Source organism: Cryphonectria parasitica, assembly GCF_011745365.1.
Source record: "Cryphonectria parasitica EP155 unplaced genomic scaffold M406scaffold_6, whole genome shotgun sequence".
Lineage (NCBI taxonomy): Eukaryota > Fungi > Ascomycota > Sordariomycetes > Diaporthales > Cryphonectriaceae > Cryphonectria > Cryphonectria parasitica.
Genome location: NW_024468914.1, coordinates 1,970,283 through 1,992,353, shown reverse-complemented (window position 1 = coordinate 1,992,353; position 22,071 = coordinate 1,970,283). Strand labels below are relative to the sequence as shown.

Below are 22,071 nucleotides of genomic sequence, written 5' to 3'. Positions count from 1 at the left end.
AACTCTGCATCGTCCCGAGCACGCCTGGACAGGTTTCGCCAAGCGCAGTAACAACCTCAAGCTCATGAACTACACCCGACCGTGTTTTCTCCGTGCAATCCAACCGCTTTAACGCAACAGGCCTGCCGTCATGAAGCCGCACGCCCGAGTGGACAGAGCTAGAGGCATCCCGATATAGTAGTCGATGGACCCAGATGTGGCCGCATATCCGCTCCTTTGGGGGAGGAAACATGTCCAGGTGTGATGAAGGATATGCTCCTTGTTCGAGAAGCATAGCATTGCGCCTGATCCTGAGAGATTAAGACGCCTACGGCAACGTCCTCCAGGTCCATCAGCATCGCCCGCAGGCCGACCCTTCCTCTCCCGCGCCGCCCTCGTCCGCGCAGCGCGAGCCCCATCAAGACTGTCGCTAGTCTTGCACATCTGTAGGTAGCGACCTCCACATGCCGTGTCATGCACAGCCGCAGGCTTCTCACATTCTACAGGGAGAAACCTGTTCAGGTCGTCGCGCTAGGGAACACCGACTACAAAAGCACGCTACCCGAGCATGTATGGAGCCTGTACCGAGATATCTGGCGGAGTATGAATGCGGGCTTTATACCGGAATCGATCAAGAAGGAGTTCCTCGATGCCTGTGGAAGTGACGCAGATCTGGTGCCGGACACATGGTTCGCCGCGGCCGGACCGGGCGAGACTCAGGACAAGGCCACACGCCTGACCGAGCTCTATCACCTGCGGTCCATCCAGCTTGTTGCCGGAGAGTCGATGCAACGCGGCCGCAGCGAGCCGTCCTGGAACCGCAAGGTCCACCAGCCTTTGTTGGACCTGGCATGTGAGGATGGGATCGGGATGCTAGATCCATCATACCAGCTCGCGGCGGCGGCGCAGCCGTACCGCGTGAGGGCTGAGGATATCTCCACGGCGACTCTGACCGGCGACTGCATCCCCCGACTCTACACTGAGGCGCCTTCCGAGACCGGTTCTGTCCTTGCCTGTTCTGTGACCACCTCGAGCAGCATCGCTAACCTCCAACGGCGATCTCTCCAGTGGCCATCATGGCGATGCAAATGTGTTCCGCGACGGCCACACCCATAGCAGGTTCGGCTCTAAGAAGGTCGATTTTGCCTTGGTAATCTCGCCGGCGCACGGCACGCCGCTCCAGAGGACAATATGGCGTGTCCTAGACGGCTTGGGCGTCCAGGCCCTCGTTGCCGCCAACACCAACGCTGCGGCCCCCGAGGGCTCTGCCACCATGCCCGTGCCGTCGCAGTCGATCAACCCAACGGCATATGTACCTCTGTTGCAGGATCCGATGGCCGTGGCGATTGAGACTAAGACGGTCACCTCGTCGAAGGACCCTTTGGTCCAGCTGGGTTTTATGGTCGTCGCGCTTCACAGGCGGCTGGCTACCCTCTCAGGCTCGGACCGTCTCTTACCTCTGTGCGGGATTCCCACCCTTCCCGTGATCTTCTGTGGTTGACCACAGCTGGGCTATGTACTTCGCTGTCGACCGCCGTACTCGCATTGTAGGTCTGCAGTAAGACCCACACTTATTGTGAAGATCGGACTGACTCCTCTCAGGACCTCGTCGGACCCGTCAAGATAGGTTCAACAGAGTCTATCGGAGACATTTATCGGCTTTTCGCATCGCTGTGCAGACTTCGGCGCTGGGTTGCTGATTCATATGCTTCTGCACTGGGACATTGGCTGGCAGAAGCAGTGCCCGAAGGTACGGAATTGACTCATCGATAGTACCATGTATATAATTCATTCCTCCGCCTCTTATACTCAATTACCACCTTGCACATGGGACAGTGATTCGACTACATGCCCGGACCTAGTAGCTGAATGAGCGAAAAGGACCAGTTCGTAATGCCAACGCCCTCTCCCCCGGGGCCCAGTCTGCCATACCCGGCTCGTGGGGCATCTTGTCAGAGGCCCTGCTCGTGCTTTGTCTGACGTAGGCTGCCGTAGGTAGTAGGTCGGGCGTGGCGGAGGTCTCTAGCCGTGCTCTGCTCTCTAGTGTGCCTTGGCTTCTTCTGAATAGGATCTGATGATGGGCTCGACGCTGCTGTCCTCGCCCTCTTCCTGCCTGCCATAGGCACATCGGACCTGCCTCGGCTCTTGTCTCCAACCATCCGGAGCTCGAGGGGCAGGGAGATATGACGCGTCTGCCGGCGGGCCGGTCCGGTGTTCGGGCGGTGTCGCGTATCTGGATGGAGGCGATCTGCCCCGCTCGGGGCATCCTACCTCCGCCGGGGAGCTTCCTTCGTCTGCTGGAGGGTATGCCTCGTGTGGTGGTCCGGCTTGCTGGCCCCCGGGGGGGGGGGGGGGCTGATGTTGCGTCTGGGAGGCGGGCGGCGGTCGCAGCAGCTGGTCGCATGAGCGATGTGAAGAACTGGACATATGCGTCGAATGACTTGTGGCGCCAGATCTGCGAGACATCCCACTGCAGCCTGTGGTCTTTTTTCGCTCAGCTTCGCATTCCTCTGGCGCAGCTCGTCAAAGGTTTTATTGAGCAGGTCCCTTTCGCGGGGCGTGTTTAGTGGGTTCGGGGATAGCGGGTCTTACCGCTGTAACGTACAGTAACACTGACAACGCATCACTAAGGAGATAGTGGGTCTTACCGCTGCAGCGTAACACTGACAACACTAAGGAGCTAGCTATAGACTTATTGCCAGATTACAAGAGCCATCCGTTTCTCTGATTCAAGATGAAGCAAGTGATTAAATAAATACTATTTGTCTTTTAGCGGGAGACTTCAAATATATCTTTTCCCCCTCGCTGAAGAACCCATCAAGACCACCTCCGATCGTCAGGGCATAGACAGCATGAAGAGCACGGAACCATTCCCTTCCAGCTTCCGCGCGGCCAGGCCCAGGGCGGACAAAAACTGCCCCCCCAATCCGGATGCGGGGCAGAGCTGGCAGAGCACACAGCCCTTCTCTTCCAGCTTCCTCGCAGCCAGGCTCGCCGAGTACACGAGCGGCGGACAACGACCTATCCGACCGGATGCGGGCCGTCCGGCGGATCAGGACAGCACACAGCTCGCTCCGGCGTCGGTCTCCGAGCAGGAAGACTGCTTCACAGCCCCTGAAGATTTCTGCCCTTGATCCTGTCGAGCATGTCCTTGCCTCTGTGCGAGGCAGGGCCCTCAGTCCGGGCCCCGAGCAGAGCGGCAAGCACCAGCCGGCGGGAGACTCCCTAGACCAGCTGGTCCTGCGGTGGGATCCGCGGGTAAGGATTGTCTTCAGACAGACCCGGGCCCTGACGATCCAGATCGACCGCGCAGAACAGCAGGACGTTGCGGTGCTATCAAAACCTAGTTCCTCGGGGCAGCCGGTCTGGGTCAATCTCCTGGGCTGCATACAGAGCAGGAGTGAGCCCGTGTTCTCCGTGGCAGCCGGGAGCATCCAGTGCGATTTCGCCTACATCCCAAACTGCGACAGCATGGTCCTACTCAACCTCGCAAGCCCTATCGAGATCCAGCATGTGTCGCATTCAGACTTCTCACGTGAAGTTCCGGCAAAAGGGCACGCCAACCCTCAGTCCAGGCACTTGGAGATAGTCTACTGCTAAGAAAAAGTGTTTGCTCGCTTGGACCAGTATCTCTCGTTTACCAACTAAGACTGCTAACTGAACTGCTAAGACTGAACTGTATGGATCGCTGTTTGCATTCCCGCAAAAATCTTTCGACATGTCCGCTCAGAAGCCTCATCACATATCTGACAAGAGCCTCGTCCTCCCAGGGCTCAAGATACTGAGGGCGTTCTCGAGACCTCGTCGACAAGGCAGGAAGGCCTGAATGGCGTAGTTGGAGGATATGATGATTGATGCCTTGTGCTGTATATGGCGTACAGCTAGCAATAGAGCGTAAGGAGATCCTAGAGGGCTTGCGAGGCTTTGGATCTTCTTGTGGAGCTCTTCCCTTGCGATGGCGGCTACGGCGCGCCTGCCACGCGTCCAGGGCCCTCTGAAATGCCTCGTAAGCAGCGTCTTCTCGAGCCTGAAGAGCGAGGAATTGGCTCGCAGCTTCTGCACACGATATAACAGAGCCAGATTCGGCTGTAGGCGTGCCTGAGGGGCTGGAAAAAGAAGCCATCGCGAGGGAGGGTGTATGAGGGTATGAGGATGTTTGTATGAGGGAAAAAAAGGCTCAAAATGTCAAGGAATTTTGGCTGTAAAGCGTTTTTGGCACCCACTACGGAGGGACGGAGTAGTGGGCGGGGCGGAAACTGACCAGGGTCCACGGGTAGTTCGATGGCAGGGGTATAATTTTGTCAGCTTCCAGCACTTTCAATGTTGCAGGGCGTGTTCGGGATCTGCTAGCCAGCCACCTGGGCTGCCTGCCTGCAAGCCTGCAAGCCTGCAAGCCTGCAAGCCTGCAGTTCCATGGCAGGAGAATCCGGCCAATGGACAACAATGACATAAGCCGGCTTGGTCGGTGGGGCTGGCCTGCAGGCCTCCTTGCCACTGCACACTAGCCAAAGAGCCAGGTGTCAAAGCTCATGTAACCGTCAAGGAACGTCGCCACTGATAGCCGTTGCGACCAGGAGATTCTAACAGATACGGAGTACATACCATATCTAGGTAGTAGTACATCGAACAAGGGTGGGTGTTGCTCTTACATCTTCAGCCGCTTGCTAGCTAAGTAGCGGAAGCTGTGAGAGCGCCCCTCACCCTTGATGGATAAATTTGCACTAACAGTCGTCGCGCTGAACATCAGCTCCTATATAATATAGTAAGTAGTCACATATGTACGAACTGGGTGCGCTCTCACAGCTTCCGTCACTTACCAACATTGCGTTACGCAGCACAAAGTAGAGGCCGGCCTCCTGTCGCCTTGCCTGCCAAGCAAGTTACATGCCACAGTAAGATAGCTCGATGCTCCGTTCTCGGCAAACAATCTTGCTCACCATGCAAGCTACTAGGGTGCTTGCGCGCATTGAATCATGCTCTGCAGATATGTGTGGCTGGGAAATGCCGGTTGGTCATTTCCGTGTAAAAATCAGGTGTGCAAAGCATGCAACCAAGTTCACACACAGAGAAACTCAAGACCCTTGAGGGTGTGGCTCTAAAATGCAAACTGGGCCAGGCAAGCTGCATGAAACGGTATGCAGACCTCCGTTAGAAAAAGAATGGAAACGGCTGTCTGCTGAATAAGCAAATCCAGAATCCCTGTCGAGCATCAAGCGTGGGGGTGCCCGAAAGATGCTATTGTCTGGGTGACCGTTATGATTTTAGCACTATTGGGCGGATCTTGTCCTGTTGCTCTCCTCTGTCAATGGACAGCGATACAGCTTTTCGCGACTCAGGCCATATGGTTTGGAAAATCTCTCGTGGTCTAAAGTATGGATTAGCTTGATGCTGAGCCAACACTGGGCGATGGTTGCATACTCGTTCACCATGATCTTCACCGCCTTGCTCTGAAGCTCCCTGCGTATAAAAAACACACACTCGCCTCCTGTTCTCTAACCAACTCTAGCCCGTTTGATCCCCATCGCACATCCCGTGTGCGCTCAATGTGCCAAAGACAGTCGCCCAAAGTTGCGTTCTTACAGAACAGGAGTACAACAAACAGTATGCCCGTATCACTGCCTATGACGAGGTCGAAATAATTGTGCCATGGCCCGGGTAGAATCCTCGAAAGGTGAGTGAGGCTCTGCGCCAATGCTATTCCATCTTTACCACATAGCTTCAACACGCGGACACCCGCAGCATGGGGTTTGACGACGATCGACGAGCTCATCGCAGTGTTGCATACAACACAGTTCTTCAGTTGAAAATCGTATCCGCTGATCTGTATGGCGTAACATCGAACACAGCTCACACAAATCCTATGTCCGCAATCAAGAAGGTAAGATGGGTCGTGGACTATACAAAATGAGCAAATGGATGCAGGAACCACATCTTCTATGCGTGATAAAAAACTCAAGTGCCGTAGAATAACTGCACGCAAGTAGTCCTGGAGAAATTGCTGTCGCAGTGAGATACGATGGCGCTTCTCCAAGCAAGTGTTTAGACTGGCGAATACGCTGTCGAAGACATCGACAGGTGGCCAGCCTGTGAATGGCATCAGACTCCACACAGCAGCTGTAAGTAAGAACGAAAGTTGGGAGCCTACCATCTAGACCGGCATTATGTGCCTCCCGAATCAGTGCAGACGCTGCAAGAGGTACAGCGCATTCTTTCGAAGCAGAACTTCGGCTAACCCAGCGAAAAAAGCAGTCCATCCGTTTCTCGAGTCGGGAAGGCAGTGGATGAGTTCGGCATGCAAGTGCCGGACGAAGAATGCGGCCAGGCTCGTTGGAGAACTGAATGCATGCAGCTTGCATTGCTGTCACAAGATTCTGCCTCTTCCATGATCGTAATTGAATATGTTGTCTTGCATAGACAATATAGTTGCTGAGATCGATAATTGCTTCAGAGGGCAAACAGCAGGCTTTCAGATCCTCAAATTGGGTTTCCCACAAGTTCTTGGTAATTGAGTTTGTCAGATCTTTCAGAGGGTTGAAGTTCTGAAGAATCTCAGCAGTCATGCTGATTTCCAGAAAAGAAGAACTTGGGATAGTCTGTTGGTTAGATTGTGTGTAAGCAATGAGTACAAGTGGGTGGTAATGATGTTATGAAACAGCTAAAAGGAGTGACCACTCCCCGCTGACTGGAAATGATGGTGGTCTATATAGACAACAACTAGACAGGACTCGCACAGATGTTGCTGGCCTTTCCCGATCATGGTCCAGGAAGCGAGGATGTTAAAAATATCGCTTAATGCAAGGAACTCCTCTTCAACAAAGATAATACAAGAACACAGAGGTGCTAAGATAAGAGAATGAAAATAGTGTGCAATGACATTTGATGGGCGTTGCATGTTATGAATCAGATATTCGCAAATGCTGGGATCCTGAGCGTCTTGAGCTTCGGTGGTGTGGCTCTGAAGATGTAAGGTAGATTCAATGATATTCGTATCAGGGGTGATATGCATCTGGACTTGTGGTCTTTGAACTGCAAAATATGGTCCACGAATCACCAAAGCAAGTGGTGGTTGCTCTGAAGTAGGAATTTGTGAGTATACTCTGGTATGCTCTAATAGAACCCAATTGTCAGAAGACTTCTGACGAAGTGCTAGCCAGCTTGGGTTGGCCATTTTTCAGAGCTTTGTGGAGTAGGTTCTCTCTCAGGATTTTCCTGTAAGCGGGGAGTGCCTCTCAGTAAATCAAAATCTCAGAATTAGCCTTACCCAGAACCAACCCCAAAATCCAACTCAGAGCTACCAGATCCACATTAGTGTGACAGTGGACTGATTGACAAATGCGTACCTTGGAAAGTCTGGAACGTTACATAGTCACACGGGACAAGAGTTGCCTTAAGTGGGAGAAGAGAGATCAAGCTAGAATGCGAATGAATTTTCAAATTGTACAAAGCAGTTCCAAAGTTTATGAAAGTACTCTGCCATTGCATGCAAAACCCATTTTCCACAAGACAGAACGGACACGAGCCTTCCCATTACGATCGATATACAATACATCAGGAATTTCTGGGCCCTGCTTTGTACATGTCGAACTGACTTTACCAAATTTCGAACGGAATCCTTGATGCATATCTCCCGTTGGATGAGTCCCACGCCCTATTGGTGATGGAGCCAAAAAGAGCTCTTGAGGATTTGAAATTTCAGGCTGTTGCGTATATGGCGCGCCTTGTCCAGTGGGCACAGAGGGGCAATGGCCAAATCCTGAGTCGTCTTCATCCTGGCTTGTTACTTTCGATCATGGTCTTAAACAAGAGGCACAGTACTTGCCTGAGTAGAGGGCCTCTCTGAAATTTGCCTTGGTTCTGTGGAAGCGCCACTTGTTCGAGCCCTGTCCTCGACCAGCCCTTTTTCTGGACTGATGCATAAGCATAGAGCCTGTTGCGTGCCGTGGCGGCCGTTGAGACCTAGTTCTGGACCATTCCAGGCCTCTTGGATATGGCAGCTGAGTATGGTGCAAAGACAGAGGAGCAGGCTGGGGCATAATTGGATGAGACCTATAGTATCAGGGTTAAAAACAGTAGGTCAGGCAAGATTGACAATACTGACAAGAACTGAGGACTGTCCCTCGTTGTCCCTCGCATGGCTCGTATAGCCTGACTTGCTGAACCGTAAATGTCGTCTCGTGGTGAAGTCATACTGCTAGCAAGCAGAGATTGGGCGTAGGTAATGGGAAACAGAATCAAACGTGTCGTGGAATTTTGCAAGAAGTGGGAGGACGTGAGTACTGCCAACCGAGGGCGAAGAGGTCGGTCCCGAAAAGCAAATTGCCCACAACCATGGCGTGTGGTTCTTGCTCCAAAGTTGTATGTGCAGCGCCAGCGTCAGCGTTGTAAAATATTTGGAATGATCGGCACCAACCGCTGCTCATAGGGTGGTCACTGCATGAGCATGGCCTGTACCACAGCAGAAGCCGGCCAAGGTGTGCATCGGATCGGCACAACTGCCTCTTTGGAATATATTGAAAAGTCAGATGATAAGGATTTTGGGGCAGCAACTGCATCAGCGCTCGTGAACGCATAAGTGCTCCACATTGACTGCACAAACTGCCGGCCAAGGTGTGCATCGGATCGGCATAACTGCCTTTTTGGAATATATTGAAAAGTCAGATGATAAGGAGTTTTGGGTACTAACTGCATGACTAGCGCTTAGGAACGTGTAGCGCTCCACGTTGACCGTACACCACGCATCTTGGCTACCGGCCGTTCCAGACACCGCAGATGTCGTCTGCAAGGATGCTTCCCCGAGAGAGAGAGAGAGAGAGAGAGAGAGTATGCAGCTCGACCGCAGGCTGGCCGAGCAGGGTGACCTTCTCAGTGATGCCTCGCGCGGAGGATTACACAGCGTTGTGCACTCACTTACGCTCTGTCATCAATTAAAGTACTGCTCCAAGGCCGTACAAGAAGATTGTGACCGGATTGATTACCGAGGTCAGTCATGCGAAGCCCGATGATCTCGCTGATCGCCAAGGTAATTATCTACTTAGCTTCCCCCTGGTCCAGTGCAGCCATCAATTTGTCAATATAGACTGCCGTCGCCCTGGTCGGCCTAAGGGCTCTCTCGCCGTACTCGACTCGGACGGCCAGATCTGCCATTTCAAGCTTCTGTACCAGAGTGAGCAGGAGCGATTCTATAAGAATCAGAATCAGAGAAAATTGGGCTTAAGCATAAGGCTTGGATTGCGAAGTCAACGGATACAAAAAATGAAGTTGATTAAGCGAGCAATTATCTCCCTCGTCTTGTCCTAGCATAAGCATCTTTGCTTCAGACGTTGACACACCGCGGAGAGCCAAGGAAGGAGCTGCTTTCTTCTTGACCTGCGAGGTGCAGACATGCAGCAGGGATGATAGGGGCCTATGAAGGTTGCAGCATTGCCGCTGCTGTTCTCCCCTGCGTCGGGGTCAGTGTTGATGGAGAGAGACAAAGACCCGCTGACTACATCTCCTTCAGGGCCGACACAGGACTCGCGAGTCCCACTTAGTGCTTCGTAAGTCGCTTTGTGGATCCATAGAGGGCTGTTGTTGAATTTGTTAGATGCCGAGTCCACTGCAACCAAATTGCAACAATCCAGATATGGCCATTTTTCTTCAGTTGGCACAGATGGAGTGTTCTCAGCAGTCGAGCTGCCACAGTCGAAATGCAGCCGGCGGTGCACAGATGGAGTGTCCTCAGCAGTCGAACTGCCACAGTCGAGATGCAGCTGACGGTCTTTGTCTGGTATAGATTCAGCGTCCCCTGTGATCGAACTGCTACGACTAAGAAGTGGTCGGTCGTCTTCAGTTGGCGTGGATGGAGTGGTCTCTGCGGTCGAACTGCAGCGAGCGAGAGGCGGCTGGTCTCTTTACGAATCAGCTGAAGTGGTAGTGAACTGGGGCGGGCACCTTACCGTCCACTCTAGCGGCATCATCGGCCGGATGTGTCGTCTGTGATAATCGGAGCGAATTCAATTGAGCAAACGCATCGGCAAGGGAAAGCGATGCCCAGTACATTTCATTGGATGGAAACTGAGAGGCCATGGCTGCAACTCTAGATTGAAGGTTGGCGACCTCATCCGCTGCAGCACCAAGGAAAGTCTTGAAAGTCATTGCTGTTGAAGAAGGGGATACAAAGAATGTTGATGATGCTCGGGACGTTTGTAGATAGAGGAATATTAAACTGTACTCAACAGTCAATGTATATATACAACAAGTTCGCGTCTGCCCGAGTCCTGTTGCATGCAGGAGTGGTACGGGTCTCGCCTATCCAGAACGGTAATCTTTTCCGGAGATGTTTTCACGGCAGACCACAGCTGTACCCGTTGTCAGACACATCATCTGGAAATCCGTAACAATATGGCTCGATCCGTTTCAAAGATTTTGGTCAACAGCCTCGCTGACTCAGGCACTGGTAATACTGTGGATGCGATAATTGAGGTCCTCGCAAAGGAAGCAATTGCATATCATACTGCCTATTCATCTTTTACTTGGACATAGGGAGGATTAGTTGAGTCGGTGCTGACATTGCTCCAATTTGTGGATCGATAACGCCTCTTGTGAGTGGGGTACAGTAGGAGCGGCAAGGTGCTTGGCTCAGCCCAAAGATGTTGGCCCGACCCCTGTGCTAACAAAATTTGGGGCTACAAAAGCTATTGCCGAGATCCCTTAGCTAATACAACACAGACCGCCAATTCTTCAGCACCAACGTGCGAACATACTTGATTATCCATACCACGCGCTTCTTTTTTCCATGGCTGGCAGAACGAGATTGCACCGAACGATTCAAACAGAATGACACTCACAAAGGACCAGAAGCTGATCGCGAAGCGCCGCGCGAAGGATGTTATTCCGGAACCCACACCTCTCTGGACGGACATCGGTGATGATACGAGGAAGGAAATGATTCAACAGTTACTGGCGAATCTACGCAGATCCAATAATACCGAGATCGCAAAGACCATCGAGCAGAATCCGAACGAAGGCTTTTCCGTATTGCAGGGAAAGATCAAGTCAATGCGATCTGCACAATTAAGTGAGTAATCGTGCCTCTTGTTGGTGAGCCATTTCAACGGCTAACGGGCTGCAGAGAAATCCCGAGAATCCCAAACTCAGGAAAGGACCACGCCCGGTAGCGAGAACACAGCTGCCGCTTCCGCCAATAACGCCTCAGACAGTTGTGGTCACCCATGAGGATGCCGAGGACATCCTAACATCTTAGCCCCGTGATCATCATTTTGGATAGCACAATAAAAAATCAGGACATCTTGCTCCGTGAGGGTTACCCCAGCGCGCATGATTCTTCTACCGGCCGCCGTGCAAAGTGGACAACGCAGCAGAAGATTGCACTGCTCCGGAATTGTGATGAAATGTGAACAATACGTAGAAGCACTCCACATATTCCAAAGAGGCGGTGTGTCGCTGATCATGCAGCTGGTGCCCAAGAATCCTCCATCATCGAGTCATTCAATATATTCCGGTGAGGCAATTTATCCTGTATCGTCCAACCATTCTATATATTTCAAAGAGGCAGTTCGTGCCCAATCAATTAGCTGGGATCTGTCACTGATTGGCATCTGACTCGCGCCCACCCTTGCCTACGGAGAAATTCTCAGATTGGCAGTGCATTCAAACGGTCGGCCACCGTTTTGGTCACCGCCGTCAATGGTAAAATCCCTATCAATACGTCAGCACTAGAGCTACCCAATCGAGTTCCGAGAGTCACCCGTGAAGGCTCGAATGGCGCTGCAATTTTATGCCTTGACGGCGCGCTGCAACTTATCCGGTCAAGCTGGTTCCAAAGTAGCAATCTTGGTTTCTTAATTTAACCATTCCTTATTTCTATTCTCGGATCCGCTGATCCCAGGCCCAAATCCCGAGATTGGCCCCCAAATGCGCCGTAACCGGCCTGATCTTGCCGGCCTCCGCCCGGGCGGGCTGAAGATAACTCAGCACCGTCCGGGAGGATTTTCTAAATTTAGGTTCCGGCTCCTTCCTCCCGGGCACTCGACGCCGTCCCGCGGAGAGCACTAGCTTTTCGGTCTTTTGTCCAGCCACCCGGGCTTGCGCTGCTTTCGAGGTCGTGCAAGCTCCTTGACCATGAATGCCGTTCGTTCAGTGCCGGCAAGCTCTGATAAGTGGTCTCCAAGCATCACATCCCTCGAGCGTCTACGTCTGCATTCTGTCAAGTCATTTCTGTCGTCATGACCCCGTTCCTCTGTCGCGTTGTCGATGCGCGCGACCAGCCGATTGCAGACACTTGCATAACTGCATTTCCGCCTCAAGGTCCAGTTCTCGTGGCCGTCACAGCCACAGACGGCTTCGCCAGCTCCTGGACTACGCACGCTTGAGGAGCGGAGATCTGGTCAACTTCCCAGCCGCCCTCGATTTATCCACGCGGCTGCATACCCTTCGTTCACTCTGGGTGTGACCAGACCAGCTACGCAGCCCTCCATTGACCCACTGGCCTGGCAATGCATCTATATCGACGTGCACCTGAGCGTTTCGACATACTGCTGCGTTATTCCCAGGCTGAAAGAATCTCGCGCATACTGTCTGACCCCCCCTTGCCGGACACCCGTACCCGCCGGACACTAAAATGCGAAATGCCCCGCACAATTGCTATATATTCAAATATACAGAGGTAATTCAAATCAAATCGTATAATAATAATAAATATATCATCGAAATGACCTAAATTTCCTCATTCCAAATATCTAGGTAGCATACAGCTAGCCCGCCCAGAAGATGTACGAACTGATAGTGAATCCTCACGTGGAATATCTGCATTATCGTCCTCAGAGTCCTCCTCGTCAACCTCGTCTTGAACCTCCAGAATATTCTCAGCAGGCAAATCCTTCTCTTCCTGGGCTGTGTTGGCCTCTTCTCCAGCCGTAAGTGCCTCTGAAATAATCATAAAGCGTTTGTTAGGATTGGGGATCTTCTTGCGCTTTCGGGTCTTCGAAATAGCCTCGTTCTGAGCTTTAAGGGAGGCATTTTGCTGTCGGAGCAAGATAACCTCAGCCTGGAGATCTTCAAGATGATTTGCAATCCTCCTCAACTTGCAACTTTTGAAGTTCTTTCCGATAAGCTGCTTTCAATACAGCAAATATGCTATTATCTAGTGGCTGGAGGCCGTAGGAGGTGTGTACAGGGAGAAAGCAAAGGAAAACATTATTCAAGTAGCAAGAAGCCATGAACTCCAGCTTTTTTATATCAGCACATTATCCTCGAGAAATATCACCTCGAGCTTCAAAAGATCTAAACTTACAACCAGAATGGCTGTGACAGAGATCTAGGTGCCTTATCCAGTGTGTCAGCCGCTAAAGCTTTGGGCACCCAGAAAGAGGCCTCACAAACAGGCCACACGTACTGTTTTCCTGTCGTTCATGCACCTCACAGCCCATGTCCGGGATGTTCGCTTTCCGACTAGCCCGACTTTGGGACACTGAGAAATTCAGTCATAAATATATACAATCGCAGCACAAAGCACTTTAAAACTGTACCATTCTCTCGTCCTGAACTCACATTTCATCCTTATATCCATTTGGGCATTGTATTGACAAACTTCTATTCGTGAGCCTTAAAGATGGAGTGGCAATCTTCAGGTTAGTATGGAACCCATCGGATGCGACACCTATGGCTGGTATGACAAGCTGACAAGCGCTTAGATCTCCCGCTCACCGGGCTCCGCATTGCGTCCAATATCCAATGGAACGAAGCGCTTGAGGATGATGTCCCGGACGTCGAATCTCTTGCCTCTGAGGAGCTACAAGCTCTAGTCCTTCGCGATAACCAGCGACGGCCATTTCCACCAGGGTACTCCGATTCTACCAAAGCCTCGATCACTAGCATGAAGCACCGATGGCAGCGATTCTGCTTAAAGCTCAAAGATGGCAGCAACATGAGCTGGCAGCAACGTTTGGGATCCCTGTCATTTGAAACGAAAGGCCTTGCTACGTCCTTCTTCGCCCATTTGATGCGACACTCGAGAACCAATCGACGTTACCTTCTGGATCCTGCGTGACCCCGAGCAGTCAGGCGGGCGCGATCGACTTGCCATGCAAATCTTATTTCGCTTCCACAAAGGCCACCAAATTAAACGAGTCCCGACAACATTCCTGTTCGTGGAAGAAAAGCTGCCCATCATCTGCCCTATTTCTCACATTCTTGCCAAAGCACTGGCAGAGGGGGCTATTGCTATAGGCGAGCCTAATGATGCTGCCTCATTCTTTGCAACCAGAATCAACCGGCCTGGTATCAAGATTCGATGGAAAGAGGAGTCCCTGCACAAGCCACTCTTTCGAAAGTCAGCGAAAACACTACAAGGCTATGACAAGATTGATGAACCGCTCACACAGAGCATTTTCAACGACCACTCTCAGCGGCTCGGCAAGGAAGTCGGCCTGGAAGAACTTCTGCAAAATTATTGCTATCGGCGAGGCTTCGCAGAGACTGTTGATCGTAAGTACTTAATCGCTGGCCCTGCAAACTAGTCTCATTCTAACCCGACAAAGGTCACTATAGGCAGTCCGTCCGAGATCAAACACTGCGACACCAGCCGAGAAGCGATACCTACCAAATGGCCTACCACAATTCCAGAGTGAATGCTGTAGTGCAAGACGCCTTTCTCGGCCGTGGGACCAGCTCACCGTATTTAGCCGTTATGAATCATATGAGCATTCGCCGCAACGAGAAGGCCCCGAAGATAGTGCCCAGCGAAGTAATGGACATGATTGGCCCAAGCAAACTCGTGCGGCGGCTTGCAGCGGAGCTGGGAAACATTCGTGACCTACTCGGGGTAAAGTACGGGAAGCCAACGCTCGCCATAGGGGATGACTTGCTTCAACTAAAGCAGAAAGAAAACGAGCTTCGGGCTGCCAAACAGTCACAGTGTCGAAAGGTTCTGCAGCACATGCGCGCAGAGTTCTTTCAAATGTCAGATGACGATCAACTTCAACAACATTTGCTTAGCGACATATTGGAGAAGCCTTACATTCAACCTGCTGCAGAGCCACAGCAGATACACTATGCCTCGTCCGAACGAGAGCAGATCTCGGAAATTTTGCGCGACCTTGACCAGGACTTGCCAGATGAGGAGATGCTGCAGAGGAAGATCGATGCCATAAATGCGTGAGTGGCGTACGCGTTCGTATGCGAACCACGAACACAGCCAAAGCAGCCTAGCAAGCGGACCTCGCGAAAGACGTCGAACTCCTCGACGCCCGGCCCAGCCATCACATCACAGTTGCTAGAACCCCCCCCCCCCCCCCATCAAGTTTCGCCAACACTCGATTGATTGCTCCGGACCCAGCTGAGACGATCGTGGTTGCTACCGGGGTCGAACCTTCTCCCACTCCTCCAACACCATACTCCGAGCCCATTGCTCGTCCGATTACGCAAAGCTGGGTGCCTTCAAAACTTGCCAAACTCAACCCGCCGCCACCTGTTCCCTGCATCTTCTGCGGCAAGCAATACAAGAGGACAGGTAATATGTGGGATCACGTTGACGATCATCTTGGTCACGCTACAGATAACAGCTTTGATTGTCCTTTCCCGACGTGCAAAGCGGAGAAAGTGGTCTACAACGACAGCATGGTTTTCAAATCCCACGTATTCAACATTCATGGCGTGCGTTTGCGGCCGAAGCCTACGAAGATTGGCGGTCGCGATCGGTAGGCGCTATAGGGCCTTCTGACCACGATTCGCGGTACCGGTTCTTGTCGACGGTGTGCATGAGATAAATATGGCCTGGCTAGAAAATTTGGAGCACCGTTTTTTCTATGGAAATGTTGATATGGTGCTGCTTGCTTCATGTGTGTCGACGCTTTCTACATTTCTATGTCTAGGAGAGATTTAATGCGTGCATTTGAAAGATATTTTCTTTTTCTTTTTCTTCCTATCGTTCATGTATCAGACTGCCTTGCTCGTAGTATAGAGATCTATGTGTGTATCTAGTATTCTTATCAAATCGCTTAGTGGTTCCATTCCGTCTACAAAATACATCCGATCTAGTCCGTGCTTCGTCCGCACATATAAATTTCGTGAAATTGGCAGAACACAAGTTTACGCTTAAAAAGAATGCTCTGAGATACTCTAGCTCAGGCACTATATATCACTTTTATCTCCCTCTAAATTCTCCTTTCGAATTCAAACTTTATCTAATATTTGCTAAGGAGTATGTAACCATTACCTAGCGTTGCAGCTTAGGTATAACGTATGAGGTTTACCTCACATAGACTGCAATACTGCCTAAGAAGGGGCGCGCGATCTTAAGGAGTTTGCGGCCGTTCACATTCCTCTGATTCTTCCTTCGATTTTTCTTCAGGCCCTTTCTCCTCTGCTAGTTTCTGTAACCCTTTGTGTCCACCCGAGCCCGGGAAGCTTGCCGGTCCGTACAAAATCGGTGGGGGGTAGCTCTCCAGCTGGATTACGTTAGTATATAAATCTTCAATATAAGAAACTGTACCTTTAATACGTACAAGTGCTTTGTGCGGCGGTGGCCACGACTCATTAGTATTGCTACTATAGACGAAAGTGCGAAAGTCCTTTCGAAAAATAGTATAAATTTCAAAGCCACAAATTTCGTGCAGCTCATTCATCTTCCGGAGTAGGGTAGCGCGTCTCTTGATGCTCTTCAGCCTCAGCCTCTTCGCTTCCTTGGGTGATAATCGACTTTCGGCGCTGCAGCCGGTGAGACGGGTCCCATATCCGGCTTCGCCGGATCTGTCTTCAGTCCGAATTTTCGTGTCTCGCAGCCATATTTTCCCCAGAAAGTATCTGTACAGACAGCCGAGACGCCTGGTGTATTCCTGGATGGACAAACCCCTAGAGCTCCGTCGACCTGATGCCTGGCTCCCGAATCCCGGTCAACTAAAATCTTCCTCCATTAACGCGGCTTAAAATTCCGATCCGGGCTTCCGGCTCCGGGTCAAGTTTTGGATTCCCGGTTTGGGGCGGCTTGAGCATTATTTAGCACGTTTCCTACCCATAGCGAGTGCTTTGTTCCACCTAGGCTTGGCCATCTCTTAAATGGATCGCTTGTCTCCTGAAATCCTCGCGTCTATAGCAGGCATGCTGCCGCTGGATTCGCTTCGGAACTTCCGGCTCACCGCACGAGGTTTGGCTGAGGTGTCGGCCTCAATCATTAGTCAGCATCTTGCGATCATCAACGTCGGCTGGTGCTTAACTGCTTTCGAATCGTTCGGGCCCAAAACAGACGGCTGGTTGAACACACCCGTCATATAACAATCTATCATGCAACATGGCCAATCTGTTCCCGTCGCGCATGGAAGCTCCACCCGCTACTCCTCGGCGGAAAGGACAGATTTTTCAAGCTTCCTTCTGATCATGTGGCTGATGAAGCATTTCGCCGCTATCAGCAGTTCATCCTTTATGAAGCTGCTCGTGATCCAACAATACTTATCACAGTAATTCGTGCAATACCTAATCTAGCACTTCTCACCATAGCCCCCCTGCGGAAGCGGCGTGGCCCAAGGCAAATATGGTACGAACATATCAGACGGACGATCTGGCTGGAGCCGAAGGTTCAGGATCCTATTGGCGCGACAGTGGAAATGGCAATACGAGCTTCAGGTAGCTTTACAGACCTTTGCATTCATGGCGACTTTCAACCCGACAAATTTCGATGGAGTTCCCCATGCCCCTCTGTCCACAGGCTTACAGTACATTCGCTAGGAATCAACGACTGGGAGAGTCTACAAAGTTTCCTTTACTGTTTCCACGCACTAAATGAGCTATCTCTGGGTACGGCCCATGGCGCTATTCTTCAGCTGCATCTGCTGGTTTGTCCCCGGCTGCGAACTTTCAAGCTTAGCGGCTGGCGTATCCCAGGAAGGTCCCTCGTTCACTTCATACAGCTTCATAGGCCTCTTTCCGTGCTACATTTTCACAACGTCAGCCTAATCAGCGAATCTTGGGCTTCTATACAGGAACAGGCACGTTTGGCAAATGTCGAAGTAAAGATCATGTCGTACAATTAATTGAACCCGCGATCCTGGGGTGGGATTGCAGCCAGCTAACAAACTTCGTACTATTTATGTAGTAATGAGTGTGTTCTTATATCCTGTTGCCTGTTTACCGTCTTTAATCCTGGATTACTTGGATCACTTGAATTACTTAGGCTCCTGTCACAGTTGTTCCGGTTACTAGTTACAGCAAGTTCAATATGACTAGTCATTGTACCAGAGCCTAATCCAATAACCCGGTTACTGGTTATGGCAGGTAAAGACTGACTGGCCACGGAAAAAGGGTGACTAGTCATTGTAGCCACCCAATAATCCGGTTACTGATCACGGCAAAAAAATGATGACTAGTAATTATAGCTATCCAATAACCCGGTCACTGGTCACTGCTATAACCAGTAAACGGGTTATTGGATTAAGCTTCTAACTAGTCATAGCAAGGAAAGACTGACTAGTCACGAAGGGGTCATTGTGACTCAATAACCTGGTTACTGGTTATAGTATGCTAAAGGGTGACTAGGTATTAACGTTTTCCGATGCCTAGTAACAGGGCCAGATGCCGCTATGGCTTCCTATAGGACCACTATCTCGGGAGCAGATGCTCATGCAAGCGGAGGTCTCACGTATGAACACGTTGTCCGGCTCCCGAGGACTGCTTCCTGTTTTGGGCGCCTGGTGCGAGTATGACCAGTCCCCGCCGTGAAAGTCGTAAGCTCCACTTGATGTGTCTTTGTTCTTTTTCGCTGAGTGATCGTCCTCACTGCTACAGCTGAACCATCCCGGGTAGGTAGACTCGGGGAGTTACTCTGCAGTCGACCAGAACAATGAAGTTGGAGGCCAGGGGCATGCAAAACTTGTCAAAGGCAATCGATATATCAGAATCATTGTTTCATCAGCTGAATAACGCAGTAAGCAAACTAGTCCTTGCCTAAGCAGTGATACTACCCTTCATATTGCCTAGCCCACGGATTATCCACCATCTCCAGCAATTCTTCCTAAGGCACGATGAGTCTATGATCCTCCATAGTCTTCCCCTTGAAGCACTTATCCTTAAGATCCCAGTAATCGCCTAAGTTAGTTAAATTAGAAATAAGTATTCATCATACATCATACTCAGTAAATCTAATAGCAAAAAGCTTATCTAAGAAGCTGTTAGCCGCTCCGTTACCGTCGACTCGAAAGGATTCGGCATATGCTTATCACGAAGTAAGACCTGCGCTCAAAAGCTCTTTAGCTCGAAAGCCCTTCAGCTACGCCCAGAATACAGTTCTGGAAGCTAGAGTACGAGAACAAAATAATTATATATATGGCCCCTAAGGGACTAGTCAATATGATATACATCGTGAATATCTATTTACGGCACAACTCACTCTCTTTAGCTTTGAAGCAGTTAAACGTTAAGAAAGAAATTGTTAAGGGGGGCCGAGGTGGTCGTCAAGGCACGTACGTGTCGTTTGACACGCGAAAGCCAGCGAGTCTTCCCCTCCTCCCATCGCACCCGAATCACAATTACTCTTGACCATCAGAAAACTCTATCTTACAACCAATGAAGTGTCGGACTACAGCCGTGGCAGAGATCTTCATCCAGCAATAGCAAAGGGCAGAAAGCCTTGCCGTTCAACCTCCACCACAATGGGATGCGGCCTAAGCGTGATATTGCGAGAAAAGCTTGAGGACTTAATTATCAATGATATTCTTCAAGAAGACAAGGTAAACGATAGAATGTGGTTTGCTGGTGCTTCCAAGGCTGATAATACTAGCTTATCGACTCTCTTCGCGAAGCTAAGGTTGGCGAGCATTTGTCGAAAAATGCGAGGCTAAACCTCCAGAATCTGGCAGCGACAGACTGTGAGCCAGCACAGAGTCCCTCATGAACTTCTCAGCTGAAACATCTGGTTATAGGGCTTCATCCAGACGATTTTCCCTCTTTAAAGTCCGATCTAAAGCAGACAATAGTCAACCGCAGAGATGTCATATTCCGAATGTTCCAGACTGTGGTGTATAATTTGAGGAAGCAGTAGCGTTCAGTGCTGTCTTGTTCATTAGGATGAGCGAAATTGCCATGTTCCTTCTTGAAAACGGTTTATGATATCGTCTTGTGCACTCTCCATCTCATCTTTCACAGAAGCTTCCATCTCTAGTTTGATTCCATCAACACGATCATCAATATACAGCTCGTATTCATCTCGCACTTGGTCCAAGACAGAAACGGTGACCTCAACAGCGACATCTCCCTGGATATCATCTGCAACCTCGGTCTTCAATCCGTTGATTTGTTCGCTCACGAAATGCCGGGTAGCATGAAGAACCCTTTCTTCCATCTGTTTCAACTCCCCTAATATCTCGGTCCGCAGAGCTGTCTGCCCCGCCAGGAATTCAGAGCGCAATGCCAACTGGTGCTGTGCCATAAGTTCGTGGCAAAGCTTGCGCACAGCATCGCCAGCGTCGTCACCAGCATCCTCGCAGGGTATTCGTCCTGGGTCAACCCGCTGACGCTTTGGTGGTGGTCTGTCAGAGCCATCATCATCTCGACGTTTGGCCTCGCCGTTGTAAGGGGGGGGACTTTGCTCAGGCATCCGTGGGACACTGATGACCTGTCCTCCCTGCCCGGCGTACAGGCTGTTAAGCTTGGCGAGCTTTGGACACGAGGTTCACGAGGCGCAGACAGATGCCCCACAAAGTATGTCGGCTTCACCCTGGGAGATAGCATGCGTGGGCAGATAAACGGCTAGTCTGGTCTGCGTCGCCATCGCGCGGAGCGATGAGCATAATCGTTTCTTTTCTGAAGTCGGAAGCACCCAGCCGCGAGGACCTATCAACAGAACTGGGCGATGCAGTAAGAACTGCAAGCGCCATCGGGGCAGTGACGACCCTGTTGCTGTGTGTGTTGAGTGGCTAATGGAGCTGATATGCTCGGGGGGAATGTGTAGGTAGACAGAACCGTTCTTGTTGCCCGGGACAGGGAGAGACACTCGTAGCTTGAAGAAGGCAGTGTTTTTCAAAGTATCGAATGCAAAGGTGCAGTTCGCCGGGAATGGATTAATCGGGAGGTCAACATCGACCGCGCCGTCGATCGTAACAGCTTCGCGGATGAGAAGGTTTACCGATGTTGACGAGGTTGCGGCCATGCTTGTCGGAATGCTGCTGGGAATCTGTCAGCGTCTGTACAATCACAAGGACAGAACCGGCGGAACAAAATTCCCCTGCGTGGTGTTCAAGCAGGTTTCCCACCCGCCCAGGCTTTTCGAGACGCACTGCGCAAGCTGACGCCCGGAGCAGCCTTGACTCAATGTTCCTCGTCACAAGGAACGAGACAATTGGTATGAAACGAGGCACAGAAGGATTATAAAAAAAGAGTCCCCGCCGTTCTAGAAGCAACAGCACATGCCCAACAGAAATATATGGTAGCTTGACTGTACGGGAGTTCCCTACGAGACGTGCTCGGAGGAGACAACCTGCCCCAACACCCAGGGGAAGGCCTGTAGCTTGGTGATGGGGGCGCGCCGACCAGCAGTTCTGTGTGCGTACTGCGGAAGTGTGCAATGCAGTATTTCGGCGTCGGCATCGAGAGGGCGAAAGAGACAGAGAATGTGTCGTAAAGTGAGTAACCTACTCACGTCAATTCATGTGCAGAACCAACTGCCCTTGTACGAAATAATGCGGTAGCTGGTTGCGAGATAACCTCGGGAGTTTTTATCTAGTGCTCAGACCAGCTCCTCACATTCAGACAAGTCTCAGCGCAAAGAAAGCCCAGCACTTATTTGCCTAGACACTAATCCCGCTCCCACCCAAATTTGCAGTCAATCTGATAGTACCGACCTACAGTGGGTCAGCAAAACTATCTAGACACTCCTAAGTCCTCGGGAACAGCCACATGTACTACCTATCACTCAAACAGCCATTTCTCAGCCATACTTGATCCAAACTACATAAAAAAGATAGAAATCTGCTCCTAGGTACATTGCCTTTAATATCCAAGAAGATCGGCTAGGAAAAGGCTGGGGGACTTAGGTTTGATTGGTAATCTATGTCTCATTGGGGGGAAAAAGGTGGCATGGTCATGCCACCTTCCGCGCGTTCCCATGGT

At 51.0% G+C, this 22,071-nt stretch overlaps 9 protein-coding genes across 9 annotated transcripts; 4 read left to right on the top strand and 5 right to left on the bottom strand.

Annotated features, from left to right (window-relative positions):
* Positions 1 to 230: 230 nt before the first annotated feature.
* Positions 231 to 1,480, top strand: M406DRAFT_332018 (uncharacterized protein; the record flags this gene model as incomplete). Its single annotated transcript, XM_040920699.1, has 4 exons — positions 231 to 238; positions 327 to 425; positions 486 to 979; positions 1,017 to 1,480. The coding sequence occupies 4 exons, from the start codon at positions 231 to 233 to the stop codon at positions 1,478 to 1,480; spliced, it is 1,065 nt and encodes a 354-aa protein (XP_040774491.1).
* A 1,351-nt stretch (positions 1,481 to 2,831) lies between these two features.
* M406DRAFT_332017 (uncharacterized protein) lies at positions 2,832 to 3,579 on the top strand (the record flags this gene model as incomplete). Its single annotated transcript, XM_040920698.1, has 2 exons — positions 2,832 to 3,062; positions 3,124 to 3,579. 2 exons carry the CDS (start codon positions 2,832 to 2,834, stop codon positions 3,577 to 3,579), a joined length of 687 nt encoding a protein of 228 aa, XP_040774490.1.
* A 901-nt stretch (positions 3,580 to 4,480) lies between these two features.
* M406DRAFT_74122 (uncharacterized protein) lies at positions 4,481 to 6,539 on the bottom strand (the record flags this gene model as incomplete). Its single annotated transcript, XM_040925704.1, has 6 exons — positions 4,481 to 4,559; positions 4,629 to 4,729; positions 4,797 to 4,847; positions 5,456 to 5,800; positions 5,831 to 6,063; positions 6,125 to 6,539. The coding sequence occupies 6 exons, from the start codon at positions 6,537 to 6,539 to the stop codon at positions 4,481 to 4,483; spliced, it is 1,224 nt and encodes a 407-aa protein (XP_040774489.1).
* Positions 6,540 to 7,386: 847 nt separating this feature from the next.
* Positions 7,387 to 8,292, bottom strand: M406DRAFT_99695 (uncharacterized protein). Its single transcript, XM_040926466.1, has 2 exons — positions 8,078 to 8,292; positions 7,387 to 8,025 (listed from the first exon to the last, which is right to left on the bottom strand). Exons 1-2 carry the CDS (start codon positions 8,164 to 8,166, stop codon positions 7,767 to 7,769), a joined length of 348 nt encoding a protein of 115 aa, XP_040774488.1. The 5' UTR covers positions 8,167 to 8,292; the 3' UTR covers positions 7,387 to 7,766.
* A 714-nt stretch (positions 8,293 to 9,006) lies between these two features.
* M406DRAFT_74121 (uncharacterized protein) lies at positions 9,007 to 10,113 on the bottom strand (the record flags this gene model as incomplete). Its single annotated transcript, XM_040925703.1, has 3 exons — positions 9,007 to 9,132; positions 9,309 to 9,742; positions 9,915 to 10,113. 3 exons carry the CDS (start codon positions 10,111 to 10,113, stop codon positions 9,007 to 9,009), a joined length of 759 nt encoding a protein of 252 aa, XP_040774487.1.
* Positions 10,114 to 10,794: 681 nt separating this feature from the next.
* M406DRAFT_74120 (uncharacterized protein) lies at positions 10,795 to 11,193 on the top strand (the record flags this gene model as incomplete). Its single annotated transcript, XM_040925702.1, has 2 exons — positions 10,795 to 11,035; positions 11,090 to 11,193. 2 exons carry the CDS (start codon positions 10,795 to 10,797, stop codon positions 11,191 to 11,193), a joined length of 345 nt encoding a protein of 114 aa, XP_040774486.1.
* Positions 11,194 to 12,029: 836 nt separating this feature from the next.
* M406DRAFT_74119 (uncharacterized protein) lies at positions 12,030 to 13,406 on the bottom strand (the record flags this gene model as incomplete). The annotated part of the gene is made up of 5 exons (XM_040925701.1): positions 12,030 to 12,361; positions 12,553 to 12,621; positions 12,730 to 13,090; positions 13,271 to 13,281; positions 13,373 to 13,406. The coding sequence occupies 5 exons, from the start codon at positions 13,404 to 13,406 to the stop codon at positions 12,030 to 12,032; spliced, it is 807 nt and encodes a 268-aa protein (XP_040774485.1).
* A 594-nt stretch (positions 13,407 to 14,000) lies between these two features.
* On the top strand, positions 14,001 to 14,953 carry M406DRAFT_228735 (uncharacterized protein; the record flags this gene model as incomplete). The annotated part of the gene is made up of 2 exons (XM_040915797.1): positions 14,001 to 14,463; positions 14,517 to 14,953. Coding segments are annotated over 2 exons (900 nt in total), but the record flags the coding sequence as incomplete, so codon positions are not given.
* A 5,015-nt stretch (positions 14,954 to 19,968) lies between these two features.
* M406DRAFT_357106 (uncharacterized protein) lies at positions 19,969 to 21,612 on the bottom strand. Its single transcript, XM_040923592.1, has 2 exons — positions 21,216 to 21,612; positions 19,969 to 21,125 (listed from the first exon to the last, which is right to left on the bottom strand). Exon 2 carries the CDS (start codon positions 20,558 to 20,560, stop codon positions 20,027 to 20,029), a length of 534 nt encoding a protein of 177 aa, XP_040774483.1. The 5' UTR covers positions 20,561 to 21,125; positions 21,216 to 21,612; the 3' UTR covers positions 19,969 to 20,026.
* Positions 21,613 to 22,071: the final 459 nt, after the last annotated feature.